The sequence below is a fragment of the Nematolebias whitei genome, chromosome 3, assembly GCF_014905685.2.
Source record: "Nematolebias whitei isolate Nwh7 chromosome 3, NemWhi1, whole genome shotgun sequence".
Lineage (NCBI taxonomy): Eukaryota > Metazoa > Chordata > Actinopteri > Cyprinodontiformes > Rivulidae > Nematolebias > Nematolebias whitei.
Window position 1 is genome coordinate 10,934,364 of NC_056500.1, and position 19,398 is coordinate 10,953,761.

The window sequence follows — 19,398 nt, forward strand, 5'->3', positions numbered from 1 at the left end:
CAAGACCAACCAGAACGAATAAAATAAACCATTTGATATTTATCTTTAAAATAAAATAAAATTCAAAAACATAAACTTTATTTCAGAGCAGCTGCCTGAAAAATGTGTTTTTCTTACTGAAGTCATAGAGAGTTAATTGTTTAATAATGGACCTCTTCACGGAAAATGCAGGTGTTTTAGTGACAGTTTATGTCTGCTCATGCTGATCCATTAACATGGCTTCTTGGGATCCTTAATTAAACTGAACTGTCATTATTTTCCAGCTGTGGCAGTGACAATTAAAAATGTCTGATGTGAAAAAACAAACATCTAATTTAACTATCTTAAGTTTGCACCACATAGAAAAACAATAAAATCTTTTGTTTTATTTTTCCTACATTCAGAAGCACCAAAAGCGTTCTGCTCTCGTAGCCGTTCCCGACTGTCAAAGCTTTTGGACTTGAAGGCCACCTCCAGTGGTGGTCCGAACAGGCTGTCTGAACCCGACGCTGTCGAACTCAACCTAACGGAGAGAGAGAGAAAAAAGAACATTAAAAAAAGATAATGATAATTTTTTGTTACATTGGGCACAATATTTGAATCCATCATTTTTTCCTGTAGGAGAGTTCTAAACTCAAAATGCTAAAGGAACAATGGGTACTGGAATAAAGTGCTTTTATTTTTACATTATATGCACAGTCAGTTTATTTAGAACTTTTTGGTTTTATCTCCATTTAAAAAATGAAGTAAAAAAAATTAGCTAAAAAGGAAACTGTAAAAATAACCTAATGAGGACTAAAGTTAAAGATGACTAAAAATAAATGAAGGATGCTGAAAGTTGAAAGCCAATGGTTATGGCTCAGCTGGACCTCTGAATGTCTTTCTGTCCCACTAGGAGACAAGATATGAGGAGGGAGGAAGCTGATGAAGGGCAGACTGATCTCACCTGCTGTGATCCGGGCTGGAGGTGGACCTACGTAGGCTCTCCTGCTCTCCTTCTGTAAAAAGACAGCACAAAGTCCTGATGAGATAAAGTGACTCACCGCAGAGGATGTTGCCTAATCAGAACTAATCAGCAGCACAGTGTTCTTCGGCAGATCGCCGAGAGGAGGCGAGATGGGGTGAGATAAGACGACACGAGGGAAAACCCATCATCCGATTCCATTTCAGTGATAAATACAAGCAGTTCGCCTGGTCTCGTTGAGATCCAGCAATTGCTTTAGCTGAGAAAATGCATTAATCAGATGCTGCACATTAATCCTGCTGCTTCTAGATTTATGATGGAGAGACTCCCTGATGTTACTGCAGCAGGACGTGTCCTCCCACTCCTGCCTAACCTGCTGACAGCTAACGACCCTGTTGGTGATAACGCAGGCTTTGGATCATGAGCAGAGAGTCGCTCGAGACTAATGGAGGGGGGCTGCTCGTGTAAGGTCAGCCAGCGAAGAGATTTAATGCTTACAGGAGACTAAGTGGACTGGAGGTTGTGACCATAAGTCATAAAAATGGCTGAGAGATTTAAAATGTTTTCTTCTTCCTTCTTTTTGAATAGCAAACTATTTAGGATGAAAGGACAGGCACCACAGACCTCTCAAAGATGTGAAATAAAAAATAATGACTTGATGACAAATCCTAAAACCCAAAATTGTTTCCAATTTAACAATGACTTTGGTTCAATGTATGTTTTCATCAGTTTCTAGGTATAAGTACAGGAGCTGATGTGCAGCAGCTATGTGGTGCAAATCTAACAAATTATTTTGTCAGAAAATGCTTCAATGAAATTCATTTGAGATTTGAAGTGAAGTTAACGTTTAAACCAAGAAGAAATGCGGTAGAAACAGTAATAACACATTTATGTTACTTTTATCAAACTAAATGAAAAAAAACCCTCAGATGTTAAGTTTTATTGTTTTGTTTTTATTGTGACTATTATTTTCTATATTTGGAGGTAATTTTTGTGACACACTGAATTATTTAAAACATCTGACGTTAGTTTTTTTTTTTTTTAGATTGATCAATTTCAGCATAGAAGAATAAACTTTTAGCAAACTGACTGAGTAGCTGTGGTGAGCAGACCTTTTCATATTCATCTCTAGTCAAAATTGTGCATTTCTTTAGCAGGAATATAAACAAGAAAGTTTAGCAGAACCGAGGCAGGTGGGAGAGATGAGATGTTCTCATCATCATGTTAACATCTAACGATTAAAATTTACAGGTGTAGATAAAATCAAAATAAAGGTTACATTAGAAAACGTGTGAGGTTCAGCTCATGGTAACTGGGGATAAAGTATCACTAGAAGGGCCATAGTTCTTATTAATTTTCTGTTGTTGCCTCATCATTTGAAGTTTTGGACTCACCTCTATGAGAGGACACTTCACTGTCCTCTAATCGAACTCCTGCTGTGCTAGAGTTTCCTGTAAAGACACAACAAAGCTATAAGAGGTGTGAAAACAAAGATGCAAAGCTCATATTACAAATTATGTTTAACATAAACTCCTTTGTGTGATTTGTTTCAGGAAGAAGATCTGCTGGACAAAACACAGTGAAACTTATTTTAAGAAGAGAACAAAGGAACAAAATAAAGTAAACTTACTGGAGAGATGCCACTTCACTGGAATCTGAAAAACAACAGAATGAAGAACAGAGTGTAATTATTCTACACTGACAAGAAAACTCCTTTTCTCTTAACATCATCCATTTTTCTCAGTTTGTACAATCTTCCTTTCAGCTTTTTTACAATAAATTTTAATGGGATTTGCTGTTTGTATTAATACTTAAAGCAGAAAGAGTGTGGAACAACCTGCTGCCGTGGTCCTCTGTTGGGCGGCAGCGTGAGCGCCCCGACGGTGGCCTTTAGCTCCTTCTCTGTGGCAACAGAGTTGCTACGATTGTTGCTGACCACAGGTCTGATCTTGATGTGGAACTTCTTGGGCTCGTCATCGTCAAAGTCTGAATCGCTGGAGTAGAAGTTTTCTTTTTCCTCAGAGCAGCGTACGGAAAGAGAGAAGGGTCAAGGAAAACAAATTTCAACTGAGCAACGACAAAGCTGGTCAACGGTTTTCATAAAAGGAAATCATATTGAAAAAGTGACAAAGATGAGGTCACAAAATACATTAAGAATCAACTAATTGTTCATGTGAGCTTAAATAAAACAAATTTAAAAATATACTTTCTTCTCTTTATTGATTCAATCAGACAACGGCAGCAAAAAGGCATTGACAGGCAGATTTAACATGCAGACGATGAGTTACAGAGTTTTAAACAGCCTGTTTGATTCTTGCAAGAAAAGTCACCAGTCCTTCCTCTTTTCCTTGAACTTTTCTCTGGTGAACACCCTCGTACAGGAATAGTTGTGCATGTTTTAGGAAATCATAATATTGACCAGATGAGCAGTTTGGACAAAGGGTTACACTAGTCAATTACAGGAAATACATTTAAAGATTCCTTCTAAGCACAAATTAGATCTTTTTAATGGTCTGGAAATTGTGCTGAAAAACCGTAAACCTCTCTGACCTTCTGGTTACGCTTCTTTTAAAACATCTCCCCCCTGATTTAGAGGACTTTAGGGTTTGTCTGGCAAACTGAGGCTAACATATGTCTGAGTCCAGCTTTTAGCTTTGAACATATTTATGTGCTCAAAGTTCATGGGTGCAGGAAGACAGAAATAATCAACATGAATGCTCTATATTAATCGCCACTTGACTCTTTGCCTCGAGCGGAGAAGTTTAAGTATCTCAGAGTCTTGTTCATGAGTGATGGTAGGATGGAGCAGGAGACAGACCAACAGATCAGAGCCTTGTCTGCAGCAATGAGGGCGTTGCTCTGGTCTGTCATTGTGAAGAAGAAACTGAGCCAAAAGGCAGAGCTCTCAATTTACCAGTCCATCTACATTCAAACCCTCACCTATGGTCATGGGGTGTGTATCATGAAAAAAAGAACAATATCCTGGATAGAAACGGCAGAGGATACTCCAGTGCAGACCTCAGATTCACTGTAGTGATTATGCATCCTTTTTAGTCTGGGAAAACCTTGTAAAAACATTTCTAATTGCCTAAATGTCCAGATAAAGGATATCATTCTGTGTGCTGTCAGCTCGAATGACAAATCCCTCATCGTCCACTTCTAGTGGTGAATTCTGCAGAAATGGGAATACAAGCACACACAAAAGTGAAAGTAAGGCAGACAGCAGCTGGGTCAGCTGTGCATGAACAAGTGGTGCATATCAGACACTCAGAAGTGCTCTGTCACACTCTGCTACACAGAACCAAACACGCCTGTTGGTGTAGTCAGTCTGTTAACTAAATCTTCACATCTGAAGAGAATTGTTGGAAGAAGGCTAAGAACGGTGCTGTGGTATTTATCCTCGTTTGCAAAGAAATATCACATTAGGACCTCCAAATATGTCAATAAAAATAAAAATAAATGTATGTTTTAGAGCCCAATCAATATATTAGTAAGGCTGATATTTTAGGCCGATATAGGCATTTGTGGACATATAAGTATCTGTGATAATTGTCCCATTATGTGCCGATATAAACACTGGGAACAAGCCATGTCATTACTTGCAAAAGGCGTAATTGTACAATGTATCCAGCAGAGGGCGCATGCAGACTACTTTCAAGTCATGACATTCATTAAGTTTCACTTTCAGCACAGTCGTAGTAACAAGCAATACTGTGTGGCGTATTGGCTGAACAGAGCATGGTAAGTTTATTTTAACTGAGCTGTAAAATAAAATAAATTAAAAAATCAATAAAAATAAATTATCTTCAATCCTCCAACTCGCTTGTCATTAGCTACGTGCCTCTCAAGTTAGCAAGCTAATGTTTAGATAACCTAGCATAGGCTATTGCCTTGTAAAACTTTAGCCAGAACAATAAATCTAACGTAGAGGTAAATATATATCAGTGTTAGTAACGTTATCTTTGTCGTTCTCAATGAAATGCATTGTTTGTTTGAAATCTTTACTTCTCTGCAAAGAAAACAAAACACTGCTGTGGTCAATACAAATTAGATCTTCACCAAACGTGATTGACTGTTTAAACAATGAACAGGGAAGAGTGTTTCTTTGTTTAATTTATATTATTGTAACTTTATGGTGAATAGTGGAGAATAGAAAATGTGAATGCATGTTAGGAAGACTGTTTCAAGACTCCAAGTGTTAAAACAGGTTTAAAAGTATATGTTTACTTAGATTCTTAGGGGTGGACAAAGCTAAAAAATTTTCAGCCAATATATCGGTTATCGGCATTAGCCTTCCCCTCTCAGTATCTGTATCGGCAATAGTAAAAAAATTCCATATCGGTCGGGCTCTAGTATGTTCCCGTTAAAACAAAATGATGACTCCTGTTTGTCCATTTCTAAATGATAGAAACAAAATTATTTGTACGTCAAAGCTCAGACTACTTTTATCTGACCAAGGCATAATGATGTTCTTTGTAAATGCATTTCAAATCAGAAAAAAATCCTGTTTACACATAACCCCTTGCATATTATTAAGTTTTCAGTGCCCTACAGCTAATCAAAGGAAAAATACATCCTTGCAGATTTAATTAGTGTGCACGTAGATTTTACTAGAATTCTTTAAATATCTTAAATGTAGTAGCTCAAACCATTTTTATGCATTCTCATGTTATTTCACAGAGTTTTCACAGATTTAAAGATGTTGATACAGGTACTAAATGTCTGCTCAGTATTAAGCCTTATTTAAAGTCTGCTCGATGCAATATGTTTTTATTGTACTGCCGTATCAACAGGATGAATGCACTATGTATAATTATATAAATTATTACATAATTTATTAGAAAATTATCTCCTTTATTGGTGACAGTATTTTCAGAAACTTGAAGCCTGTAAGTGTAACATAGCAGCATCAGAGGCTCTGTGATCCTCTGTTTACTCTCTGCTTTCTCATCAGTCTGCTAGATGCTTTTTGGCAACGTTCAGAGTCCTTTCACACACAAATGCCTACATCCACTTACTTATCCTGCTCCTGCACAGTCCTGCACGTACAAAAACACATTTACTGTGCTTCCCTTGTGCCTGGAAGATGATCTCAGAAACGTCTTCTCAGAAGTACAGGAATAGACTTGGGAAACCCCACACCATCCGTCACGTCATTATCACACACTCACAACCCTCCTACTCCCATCACACATTAAAAAAGTCAACAACGCACTTTTAAAAAGAGTATCAGCTTTCAAAACAGCAATGTTGACGCGTCTATTTGGCATTTAGGACTAAATGAGCTGGTAGTTTATGAGATTTAAGCATTTAGATGTGAATTATGTCAAATACTTACCAGTGCATCTGCAACAGCTGAATCCCTGCAAATACAGAAAAAAGGCACACACACGAGTTACTTTCACTGTTCACCTAAAGCTCAAAATAAAGACAGCAAATTAAAAAAAACAATATTACACTACAGGAGAAAAAAACAATATGCAAGTATATTTGTGTTTGCTAGTATTGTGACTGTTAATTAACAGTCATTGTGTTATTAAGTCAACGGCTGAATCAAAAGAAAAATGTATTAATTGAATGTTTTCTGGCAGCACGGTGGCACAACTGGTAGAGCTGCTGCCTCTCAGCGAGCAGGTCCTTGGTTCAAACCCCGGTCCAGGAGCCTTCTGGGTGGAGTTTGCATGTTCTCTCCGTGCATGCGTGGGTTTTCTCCGGGTGCTCCGGTTTCCTCCCACAGACCAAAAACATGCATGTTAGGCTGATTGGTAACTCTAAATTGTCCCTAGGTGTGAGTGAGAGAGTGAATGGTTGTTTGTTTCGTTTGTCTCTATGTGGCCCTGTGATGGACTTGTGACCCGTCCAGGGTGTACCCCGCCCCTCGCACAGTGATTGCTGGACATGGGCATCAGCGACCCCCGTGACCCAAAGTGGAATAAGCAGGTAAAGATAATGGATGGATGGATGAATGTTTTCTCAAACAGAGATCATTCTTGGCAAATCAATTTCATGTTTTATGTTTTCTTGTGTTGCGTTGTTCAAAAGCAGATGTTTAAATACATTTGTCCTAAAATTGGAACAAAATATTTATGAAGTAAATGCACCGTTTTCTTCATATTGTGACACATTTGATAGATTGTTTAAAATGCCTGCACAGCTTTAATTTAGACCATTTAATCCAAAGCATTTAAAGCGCATGACCTGCTCTAAATGGCTTCAGCAAATAGTGCTGTAATCCAGTAAGATTAAAAGAGAGCTGCGTTTGTCAAAATGTCAGGCTCAACAAACTAGACTTCTCTGGACTTGTAGAGAACTTGGTGTGTTTTGTGCACACGCTCACGTGGAGTCTGGCTCCTTGTCTCTCTTGCCGAGGCCGGGGATTCTGAAGGCTTTTGCTCGAGTCTTTTTCCCACCTTCAGGGGTCAAAGCTGTCATGTACTCATCAAACCCAACCAGAGCTGCAGACAACACGAGGAACACACAAACATTTACTACTCAATCGAACACTGCTGTTTTGTTGATGTCGTTTTGTTGTACCTGGCCTGTCTTTGCCCGTGCCTTTCAGTTCAGCAAATTTCTGAATGAGTGTATCAATGCCGATGTTTTCCACATTCTGCTTGAACTCCTCATGAACCTGCAGTTCAGAAGAACAGTTTGTCAGAGCTTCATTAGTTACTCTCACAAATTTTAATTTGTACTAGTGCAGCAGCAGGATTACATTTTATAATCTGGTCTTTTTAAAATTAAACAAAACACCTATTGCTAAACTCAAGTTGTACTTAAAAATACCCCAAGAAGCTAATGGAGTCTTTACTGTGACAAGAAATGAAACAACTTTAAAAATAACTAAAATAAAAATGAAACCATTAAATAAATATCCAGTTCATTCTGAACAAACTCAAGCTCTGAAGAAACACTTAATTTGGGAGGAAGTCCGAAAGCATCAAAGCAGAAGTTTGGGTCGTCTCTAACTCACCTGTCCCACCTGGACATGGGTGTCCTCTATGGAGTGGGAGTAACTTTTGATCAGCTGTTTCATCTGCCGCAGATGAGCCTCCTCAATTTCTTGAAACCTCTAAACAAGCAGACACGTTTGCAAAATCAAGCACAAACCCACAATAAGAACAAAAACTACACCATCTTTCACCATCAAGTTCAAAAAATTGCCCATTAGAGCAAAAACTACTAGAAAATTAAATAAATAAAATAAAATAAATCAGTTTCCTACTCTCTAAAAACAGAAACTTGTTAAATTCATTTTAAGAATTTTACAGATGAGGAGCAGGAGTTTTAACACTTGTAGCACTAGTTTAGTTCAAGTATTTATTTATTACAAATTGTTGTTGTTATCTACCTGGATGATTGAGCTTAAAACCCTTTTTCTGAACCACTTTGGCCTTGGTTGTCCTCAGGCTGGTTCTGTAACAAGTTGTCCATCTGGCCTCAAACTTTTGATTGTTGTGTATGATGATTGATTGTTTTGGATGGGTGCGCTTTGCACGTGTTAAGTCTACTTCTGAGATTCCAACAAGAGGTTGGCTTGAAACACAGCAGTGAAGGCTACCTACGGGACAGATCTGTTTGGCAGGCTGTAGACTGAGGAAGTCCTCTGGATGGGGGACAAAACATTCCTCACTTAAAGAAAATGGTCCAGATGACACGATTTAACTTTTTTTTTTTTAATATATATATATATAATTTATGTTTCGGCAAGTTTTGGTCGCATGAAGGCAAAGAGCCCTGAGGAGAGCAAAAATTGCTAAATTTATTTAATGATAAACACAAGAATATCTGCCACAGTGATGATGATTTAACTTTTAAGTAGCTTCAAAAAAAGTTAATCAATGCCAAAACTACTTTCAAATTTGTACACGACACTAAATCATGAATCAAAGATTAGGAAGGAATGGGGTTTTTTTTTGTGTTGTTGTTTGAAGCACATTTTTGTTAATGTTTTTATTTGACAGCTAAATTAAAGCATTTTTCTTTTTTCTCAAATTTTATGTAAAAACATATTTATGACAGAGAACTGCTGCAGTGTTTTATTTTTGCTAGAGTTGATTGGGAACACTAAAAAAAGTACTAACACAAAGTATTTAAGTGCTACAACAAGATTTATTTCCAGTCTCCAACATTTGATTTTCCCTCACGACTTAAAATTTGGTGAAGATTCACGAGTTTTATTGAAAATCAATGAGTTTAATTCATTGTTTAAATGGTTGCAGAACCATAATCAAGATGTTAAAAAAACAGATAAAGTAACAATGTGTATTTCTCTCTTGGTTTAAAACCTTCTGACCTTATAAAAAAATTACCTTATCGTGTTTTAGTTAAACCAAAAAGCACCTTGTTCTCTTACTTCCTGTGGTACCCAGGAGAACAATTTACACTCCCAGGTATCAGACACTCCTCAATAATTAAGACACAACCTTCCCCTTCAGAGCTATTACAACAGATAATTGGTCACGAGGATTCCCTTCATCATTTCGAATGTAAAACACAGGATCACTCATTGGGATTTGTTAAATATTCCCATGGAAACAGCAGCCGTAACCATGGAAGCATGTAGGCAGTGATTAAAGGTAATGAGCAGGTTGCAGCATGTGTGTGGAAATGGGTGAGTGTTTAGGAGTTGGGGGTTGAGGTTTCCTTTAATAGGGACAGTGTGATGTTTGATAACAAATGAAAAAATAAGATGGGGTTTTCTTCTGATAGGAGGTTACAGAGCAGGTGAGTAAAAAATAAATAAATAAAAAGATGAATGCATGAAACATCACATCAGAGGGTGGAAGAGACGTAAAAACAAGTGACTCTTAACCCAGCTGGAGTCAAAGCTGACCTGGGCAGACTCGCTCATCTTCTGCTCAAACTCTCCTCCCACACGGTTGTACTTGTCGATACACAACGCGAACGACTCAGCCGCTTTCTTAGACTTCAGCTCCGCCTAGTGAGGAAAAAAAGGAAAATAACATTCAAGCTACTGACTCATTCACAGAACTGAACTAAACATTAATTGCACACTTAATGACTGACAATATCAGAACCATAAATGCAACTGCCTAATTCAAGCTCCAGTATGAATTAATGCTGTCATCCGTGATTATCAAACTAATCAAACTCAAACAAACTCTTTGCACCAGTGCATAATATAATCCATAATACAGATAAGACAGACAATAAAATTTACATTACTGAGGGATTTTGATACAAGATCTTTAAAAAAAAAAAGAATGATATTTACATGATATTATTAATTATTAAGTATTGCTTAGAATGAGTTTAAACAAAACATGTCTTTTAACTTTTATTAGAAAACTTTTGTTGGGTTAAGAAATAGAGTAAGATTAGATAATTTATTGCGCCCCTAAGCGAAAGTAGTTTGGCACAGCAACCAAAATATCAAAATTAAAAGCATTTTAAAAAACAACAACACTCATAATAACAAATAAAAAAAAAACTGTAACCCATTTGGCCCAGGTGAGTGCAGGTATAATTTTACCCATGACCAGTTAGACACAGACGAGCCATTACAACGTGTGACTGAAAGCGGCAGAAAGAATGTCCTGGAACGTTCTCTGTGGCAGCAGAATGGAGTGACATTCTGGTAGGAGAGTATTTACCCGACAAATCTAAACTTCAGGGGGTTTTGTCATGCAGTTATGTGTAAATAGGAATTTGCTTTAAACTCACAAATCAAAATATTTACTTCCTCTTAAAGAAATATTTTCAGTTTAAATTGGCCTAAATGTACAAGGCTAGTCCAAACGTAACAAATGGCTAGCTCACAATGGTTTATCCGCTCAAGTTTGTACATTTTTCCTTGAACTTGCCAAAATAAAATCCCTAAACCCTTCAGGGTCTGAGGGATTTACAGTATACTTGTAATCCCCAGTTTGTCATTTTTCCCCCTCCCAGTGAACATGTCTGGATGTCTTCTGAATACCTCTCAAAATCTGGAAGGCATTCAGACCAAGTGAATCCTAATGTATCAGCTCATCATCATCTGGAGGAAACTACTACTGGCTGCTTGTATGTGCGCTGCGCTGCCATTCCTTTGGTCACAACTGGCAGCACAAGAGCACAGGCCACGGCTGCCCCAACAACTACACTGACAGGTCACCTTTCAACCAGGCTCTGTACTCACCACAAATATTTATGTCAGTCTACTGCACCATTCCACCCCTTTCTGAACGAGTCAAGAAATAAATCCTCTACCTGATGGATAAGCTTGATTCCACTCTGGAGAAGGTTCGCAGGCACGTATATCAAAACAACTCAGCAACATCCAGTGTCTTAAATAAAAGAAACTTAAATCTCATTCTACCCTCATGTTTTTAAAAACTGCCAAACATTTTATTACGTACAGTTCTTTGAAACTCTTGTATTACTCTAAAAAAAAAAAACCCAACAACAACAAAACAAAAAACAGACTATACAGCTAAATGCAATGGATCCAAATAAAACTCACAACTGAGGGTTATCTCCAACATAATGTGGTAAAAATGAAGCTGCAAAAGTTTTCAATAGCCAAATAACTTCTCACACTTAACGTTGTATATTTCCTTAAAAACGAGACACACACTTCAAACGTAAAATGTAAATCTAAATTAGTCTAATCAATGTGTGAGAGATGGTGGATTATTGTAATTAATACAACACATCTTATTTTATTTCTAAGTAAACACTGTGCAAAACCATTAGAAGAGGAGCTGGTAAAACCTTCTCCTGTTCTTTCTGCGGAGCTCCTTCCTTCCTGAGCCGATCCAGTTCTAAACATTTGGCGTGGTAACCCTCCTTTGACTTCTGAAGGTGACCGCTCTGAACCTGCAGAGCCTGCACCGTCTCCACCGTCCCCACCATGTCCTCCTTTGTCTGGGTGATGAACACACAAAGTGTAAAAGGTGGACATGTGACACGATTAATCGTAGTATATGAGATTTTAAAGGAACATGTAGCAATCTCGATAAAGAAAAGAAAGAGTAATTAGATTTTCTGTGAAATAAAATAGATCAGAACAAGAGCTTCATGCTGGATAATATATGAAAACATTAACTGCACACACATACGACAGCCAGTTCTCTGCCAGAATGGTAGTCAGGTTTGTGTTTTATGTTCCAGGAAATATACCTTGCGGTGAATTTTGACCTGCTCATCCCCATACTTGTTGATGTCCCGGATGAGATCGTTCATCTTCTTCATCAGCTCGAGGTGACAGAGGGCCAGTTTGTCCGAAGACACCCTGAACACATCCCACATGGGTGCAAATGTCCTAAAAACATATATGTCTAATTAAACACAAATAAAAACTACAAAAAACATTACATTACAAATCCAACTAAATCAACTGTTATTTTTTTTGTAGTTGTTTTGTTTTGTTTGCTACAGGCATTTAATTTATGTAGGTTAAACTCTAAAAAAAACAATATTTACTATATAAGAACACACTAAAAACATTTACAGATGAATAATTGCTCTGATTAATACAACTTTTCTGTGCTTAACCTCATAAATCTTGATTAAAGTAAGATTTCAAATATAGGAAGTAAAAAACAAACTCCTCCCATTATACATAATGGGAGTTTTCAACACTAAACATGCAACTTATTTGTTTTCTTTATTACACTGTGGATGTTTTGTTCAGATTAAATTTTCAATGGCCAAACAATACACCACTTCTTATCAGATTTCCATTCATGTGCCTACAGTTTGATCAGTTGATGCAATTATGTAGCACAAACTGATTCCACTCACTTTCAAACGCAAGACTTTCAAAATAAGGCCAAATCTCTCGTGGTCAGAAGAGATTGGCTCATTCAAATATGTTTTATGGGTCATTTATGTCTTCATTGAGTCTCTTTTCCTGCTTTCCATTTCTTCTTTGTTTTTTTTTTATAAACACAGCTTTTCCAAACCATTTTAAACCATATAGGCTAAAGCAGATGAAGTGTTAATATAATCATAAAAATGAACATTTGGTGAAGCAGATGGTACTCATACATATGTCATATGAGACCATATGACCATTACATCTATAATTACAACAGCAACACTGCCTGAAGAGTAATTTCTCCAGTAAGGCAATGAAGGCTGGTTAGATGGCAGCATAAAACTCTTGGCTCTTATGAACTGGGTTTATATGTTGCACTCACCCCAACTGACTTCCATTGCTGGCAATCTTCGAGAGCTTGCTCATTGATTTGGAGTAAGTCTCCTCAATAGCTGCCCTGAAAAAACAAACATTTGTCAACATGAGCAGAATGGCAGTATGTGTGATGACAAAACAGACGGTGCACATTTGTTTTTAAAGTTGCCAACAAAACAACAGAAAGACTAATATCAGGTGAATATATTAATATTTAAATTCCTCTAAAAGCCTTTAGTCTGGTAAACATAATATATTGCAACAACACTTCTTTACAGAGTCATTACCTGTGCTAATGACCTCATATGTTATATTCTCTGTCTTGAGCTTACTTTGGTCCAAACACGACATCCACTAAACACATCAGTGTGACAAAAATATATTTTTTACATCTGTTGTGGGTAAATTAAACCACATCTAAAAGATAAACACGAGTTTCACAAAACTGCTTATAAAACTTTAATAGTTCTGTAGAGGGTTTGCTCCTGAAAATACACACCCACAAACTAATAAACTTGTTTTTAATCTTGACCAAAACTGGTTCTGTTGTCCTGAAGATCAAACTGTAACAAGCAGAGGTCACAAAGCATTCATTTATTTATTTAAAATGTGTGTCTTTGTTTAATTAGTTTAAAACTTTCATTAGAGCCGGTAGTCAGTTTGTCTTTCAGTATTAAAAAATAAGTAAAAAAGGACATGTAATGTAGCTCCAGGCTAAGCAAAGTTTTATTTGTAAGGTGCCTCACAATATATTATATAAGTGTAACTCATTGTATGTCCTTCTGGTGAACCAGCATTAAGAGCACTGTTAAAAAAATAAATGAATAAAGAGTTCAGCTTCTTGAATGACAAATGAAAGAATTATGTTGATCACCCAGAAATCTTATTTTAAGCAGCACCATTGATATGTGAAGACTTTTTCCATCGTTAAACAAAATTTACAATAGTTGTGACCTACAAAGAATGCTCATATTTCTGTTGCACACACATTTTTTTCAAGATTTTATACATATTTGTTGATATCTTTATTGTTTTAACCTTTATTAAAGTTTCACTGCCAAGGAATAAAAACTAAACAAACGCCAAAGGACATCTTCTACCTTCATAACAAAGGAAGGTGGACCCTTGAGGGGCTGTTTATAGGGAAGTGCTTTGAATGCTGCATCTCATTTCCTTCTCTGACAGCAAATCTTTGAAATGTGTGTATAATGTTAGGCGTGTTCGGCAACAGATGAAAGGAATATTTGTTCTCTAAACTAAAGAACACGTCTTCTTTTAATTCCTACATGGCCTAACATTATTTCCTTACGAGTAACACACCGTCATATATGGCATGCGAATAACACACATACATTTAAAAAATAACTACCTGCTGCTTTGTTTACCAAAAATGATTACAGCTCAAGGCTAATTATGTCTATTTTTTACCAAATTAAATCATCTTTAACCTTTTCATTAACAGTTTTCTAGCCACTGACTTCACGATCCCTTAGTTGTTGTCTTTTATCAAAACCAACTTCAGGAAGCAAAGTGAAAAAGAGGCAGGAGAAATGTATCCAATACGTTTGCTTTTTCTTTTGGCTCTCACTCTTTTTAGCCACAGTGCTACTGTTTCATTTCCTGACTGCTGATTTGTTGTCTGCTGCTGTCAAGAAGATAAGTAAATTTCCCCTATGAGGAATGTGCACAAACGCTCTGAATCAATGTCAAGATTATTTCAGTGGTGTAACGGTGTATGCTGGGTTTAAGCACTGAGATCACAAAATCCTGTGGGGACCTCTTTTCAGCACAGATATAGTTTTTATTTTTGATTGTAACAAATTATTTAGTTTTAAAGGCATTTTATTTCCTAAATGGCTGAAGAGGTTATGCTGCAGAAATGGCGGTGTTCCTTCATGGCACGCATTTATTTTGAAATAAGTTTAAAGGCATTCCTAAATATTGAGACAACATAAGATGATTTTTAAATGCTGCTAATTTTTCATGGAGAAAAAATAATGATGCAAGCAGATTATAACAATTTAGCTTGTTTTATAAAAAACAAAAAATACAAAAAAGAGTTTATCACCCTAATGTTCATCTGATTGTGCATTATTTTCCACACAGATCCTTAAAACATTAAAAAAAACAGTTAATCAAATGAACCAAAAATATACTGGTTCACCACTTTAAAATATCCAATATTACTAGAAGTATTAAAAGCACATGAAAAGGTAATTTAAAATAAAAAATATGTCAGTTGTTTTCAAGCCCCTTATTTTCTTAAACCAGCAGGGATCAGATAAAAAATATTTTTTGCAACATTTGTTCTGTTTGGTCATAAAGAGATGCGTGAAGCAGTTCAAACAAAACAACTCGTTAAAGTGTGCTCTGCACAATTTGCATTCTGCCGATGGCAGCACTTTCAACTCACACAAACTGTTGAAATGTTGCTAGGTGCACCAAGGGATGAAACTCTAAGCTGTTCATTTATAATCTCTGAGCGTTTCACTCAGCCTATATAGTTTATCATCTTTCGCTGCCTGGTACAGAATCAGGGATGAAGAATTTCTCCTCCTAGAATCCCACCACGGTTGCTGCCTCCCACACAGATATACACAAATACACACAAACTCTACCTCTCTCGAACAAACTCGACGAGCTCTTTGGCTGCCAGTTGGCCATGCTTCATGTTGTGGTAAAGCACGTCAAAGCCGGCATTCTTCTCCCCCTGTAGATGTACAAATAAAACACACAGCGCACACCTTCTGTTAGCACCAGGTCCAGAAACAAACTGACACTATCACGTTAAAAAGAAACATGTCAGATGATGTCAAATGTTTACCCTTGAAACTTTCAGTAAATTTGACAATGTTGTTATTCGGAACAAAACGTGTCCAATCGATTCTTCAATTTAGCTAATTAAATTATTAATAAATAACCACATTTCCCTTAATCCAGGACTCAATATCATAATCTACTAAAGGGCAATACTTACCCCTTTGCTAAGTACTTTTTGTTGATTAAACAGTTCATCATCTCTTATTTCACAATAAACTCCAATACATACTCATACACAACTGAGTAAATGTAATTTCTCATGCATTCTCTAATTTCTGCTGCCATCTGCCTAATGTAAGTTTGTCTTTTTGAAAAAATAAAAATAAATGTTTCACTAACTTTGATTCTGGGAGGGTAACTGGAGTCTTGTGATTGCCACATGTTAGTTTTTTATTTGGGTTGTGGTAACAGAAGAATTTATTTGCGTCTGGTCACTTCATTAAGCAATCAAAGACAGACATGTCCTAACTACCTTAAGTATTTTAGTATTATGCAACATTTGTAGTATTTTCTTACCCAGGTTGCACATCTTTCATAACTTGCATCATGTTAAAAATAAGCACATGCATTTAAGAGCATTAGCCATTTCTGACTTTGAACATGCAAGACGCTGTCTTCATATAATTTCCATTTAAATGCCACATTTAAACCAATTGTTATTTGAAGGGTTTTGTTTGAATTTTCATTTTACACCAAGTTCTGGAAAACCAAACATTTAGAAATGAGCATCTAAATGTATATTGGTGCTCCCTTTTTTTATGACCTCTGTTACAGAAGGTCTAACAATAAACTGAAATTGTACATAATTTGCATAAGAAAAATCTACATTTTGTAACTAGAAGATTGTTTATTTGTGAACCACTTTTATCTAACATACCCAGCAGTTCAATGACTTCTGTTTAAAACCAAAATTTTGCTCATATTTCAGAATCAATTGCTACAGATCATGTGGTTCTGATTTGCTGCTTCACTCCAGCAGAACCGGTTCCTCAGTCTGATATTCAAGGACAGCATGACTATGTATCATTAAAACACCAGAAAACCACAGTTAAGTTGTTGTTGAGACAAGTTGCCTACCATGCTGGTAAGCAGATTTAACCTTAACAACATCATCACCTCACATCCATCACTGCTGTAATTACACAAACCTACACCTGTTTTTGCATAATAATCCTGGCTGAGACAGCAGAACTGTTACGAAAAGGGTGTGTCGGCACTTCAGCCTCACCACATTTTTCAGCCAACCAGTTGGGCTCCTTATGCAGACAGAAACAACCAGCTGCTTGCCTGGACCTAAAAATACCCTGTTTGAGGAGAGCAGACCTCTGCCCCAGGTACCAGGGGAATGGCTGGAATGCCAAGGAAGTGTCAGGCACACACGCTCACACTTCAATTTACACAGAAAAAATTAGACGTGCATGCTGGGCAGCTCACTCCCAGCAGGCAGGAGGAGGAACAGGCGATCAGAGAGTCTCAGGTTGATGACACACAAGAGTAAAATTAAAAATTAATAATAATACAACAGCAATGCAATAATACAACAGCAACAGCAATCATACTTTCCAGAGTTTTTTAAATTTTATTATTCATAATAGCAAAAAAAAAAAAAAAAGTATCTGAACACAAAATTAAAGCCATTACAAACATTTCAGCTCTGTGATAGTTTTTACTTTGTTTTAACAGCATGTCTTTCTTTTAATAAAAAGTTTGTTTAATCTTTCAGGAGTGTTGAGAGCTCAGGGCACAATTTATCTTATTAAATTATTTTTGCTTGAGATGAGAAGTACCTCTCATCTCTTTGTCGACATTAAACGGATTACCTTTGTGTTTTGATACATTTGTTAGAAACTTGTGTAAGGCTAATCTTATATGTACATAATACAAACTAAACTGTAATTTAATCAATAATTTGATAATTTATTGTTCAATACAACAAAATCACAAGATCAGGGAAAAACAAGGCTTGAATAATCATTTGTATCTTTTTAGACAAACTTTATTGTATTCAATATAAAGGGGTCTTTGTAAGGACATTCACTGACACATAACGCCCTGTGTAACCCCTTGTTCTACCAGTGACATAAATCTGTGCATGAAATTCAAAACCTAACCTTAACCCCGAAACGCCTTTTTAGAAAGAAGTAAACAAGCAAAATGACCTTTTTAAGTGTCGCAAACTTGTACAAAACACAAAACTTGAGGAATCAAATGCTGACATTTCGATTTTTATGGGGTTTTTTTTTATTTGTGCCAAACAAAAAGTATATTATCATGTGCTCAGTTATTTATCAAAATATATTTTGAAGAAAACTTTGTGAAATATTAAGAAAATGTTTGAAATTCTGTTTTGTTTTTTTAATAGTGTGAATCTGATAGAATTTTTTTTTTATTAATTTAACAAATTTGAGAAATATACGGCTGAGGAACACTTTTGAATAAACTGAGAAACAAGTGGGAAACAAATTTACATTGAAAATACTTAACGTGAACTGTGTTACCAGTGGTCTGAGAGCTTTCACGAGCAATTAAAAGTTTGTATAACTCAGGATTTCTCTCTTAAAAAGCAGACTATATGTCTCTCTAAATTCAGTCTTTTCATCTTCTTGTTGGACAGCTTCTGTTGAAATTCTACCCCACTACAGAAAGGTGAGCTGCCAGGTTCAGCCTCCAACCAGCCACACACACCTGCCTCTCCAGAGACGTAAACGCAGCACCTGACCACCATTGCTGGCTGAGACAAAGAGAACCTGTCTGGCATGAAGCTCAAAAGGTTCTGCACAGCGTTTGATGACATTCAACATGAAAACTAGGGCTTTATTTGACAAAGCAGAAGAAAATGTTATAAATTATTTTTATTGTGAAAGCTTTAAACTACTTTGTACTTTACATTAACTTTAGCAAATGTTACCAAATTTACTCACAATCATATATCATCCACGGCCAGGACAGAACTCACATTGTTCCTCCTGGATCCGAGGTTCGACCAAAGATCTGACTCACTTCTCCAGTACCCCTGAACCGAACTTATTAAGGAGACTAAGGAAAGTGATGCCCCTATAATTAGAGCACACCCTCCTGTCCCCCTTTTTGAAGAGGGGAACCACCACCTCAGTCTGCCAATCCAGTGGCACTTGCCCCCCGATGTCCACATGATTTTGCAAAAGTGTGTCAACCAAGACAGCCTCACAACATTAAGAGCCTTAAGGAAATTGGGGCAAATCTTATGCCGCCCCCCATGGAGCTTTTTAACTACCACAGTGACTTCAGCCACGGTTATGGACGGACCAACCCCTGACTCAGCTTCCTCCATGGAAAACATGCCGGTGGGATTGAGAAGATCCAAGAAGTATTCCTTCCACCTCCCAAAAGCATTTTTCTGTGCTATAAACTTAGTTGTTATTTCAAGTTAGAAATATCTGCTTTAATGAATATGAATACTGTTGCTTATGTTGTCCATTACAGCTTTTTACAGTAAATATTCAAAAGCTCCAAAATA

At 36.7% G+C, this 19,398-nt stretch overlaps 1 protein-coding gene across 1 annotated transcript in view; it reads right to left on the reverse strand.

Moving 5' to 3' along the window:
* The window catches only part of fcho1 (FCH and mu domain containing endocytic adaptor 1), a 50,847-nt gene that overhangs the window by 11,703 nt on the left and 19,746 nt on the right, over positions 1-19,398 (reverse strand). The window contains exons 3-17 of the mRNA XM_037697843.1: positions 15,701-15,792; positions 13,090-13,164; positions 12,068-12,209; positions 11,660-11,812; positions 9,780-9,884; positions 7,917-8,015; positions 7,478-7,574; positions 7,281-7,398; positions 6,282-6,306; positions 4,055-4,115; positions 2,781-2,971; positions 2,574-2,598; positions 2,338-2,394; positions 926-977; positions 378-502 (exon numbers count right to left, since the gene is read on the reverse strand). Of these exons, the coding sequence (XP_037553771.1) occupies positions 378-502; positions 926-977; positions 2,338-2,394; positions 2,574-2,598; positions 2,781-2,971; positions 4,055-4,115; positions 6,282-6,306; positions 7,281-7,398; positions 7,478-7,574; positions 7,917-8,015; positions 9,780-9,884; positions 11,660-11,812; positions 12,068-12,209; positions 13,090-13,164; positions 15,701-15,792 (1,417 nt within the window). The remainder of the gene's footprint in view (positions 1-377; positions 503-925; positions 978-2,337; positions 2,395-2,573; positions 2,599-2,780; positions 2,972-4,054; positions 4,116-6,281; positions 6,307-7,280; positions 7,399-7,477; positions 7,575-7,916; positions 8,016-9,779; positions 9,885-11,659; positions 11,813-12,067; positions 12,210-13,089; positions 13,165-15,700; positions 15,793-19,398) is intronic.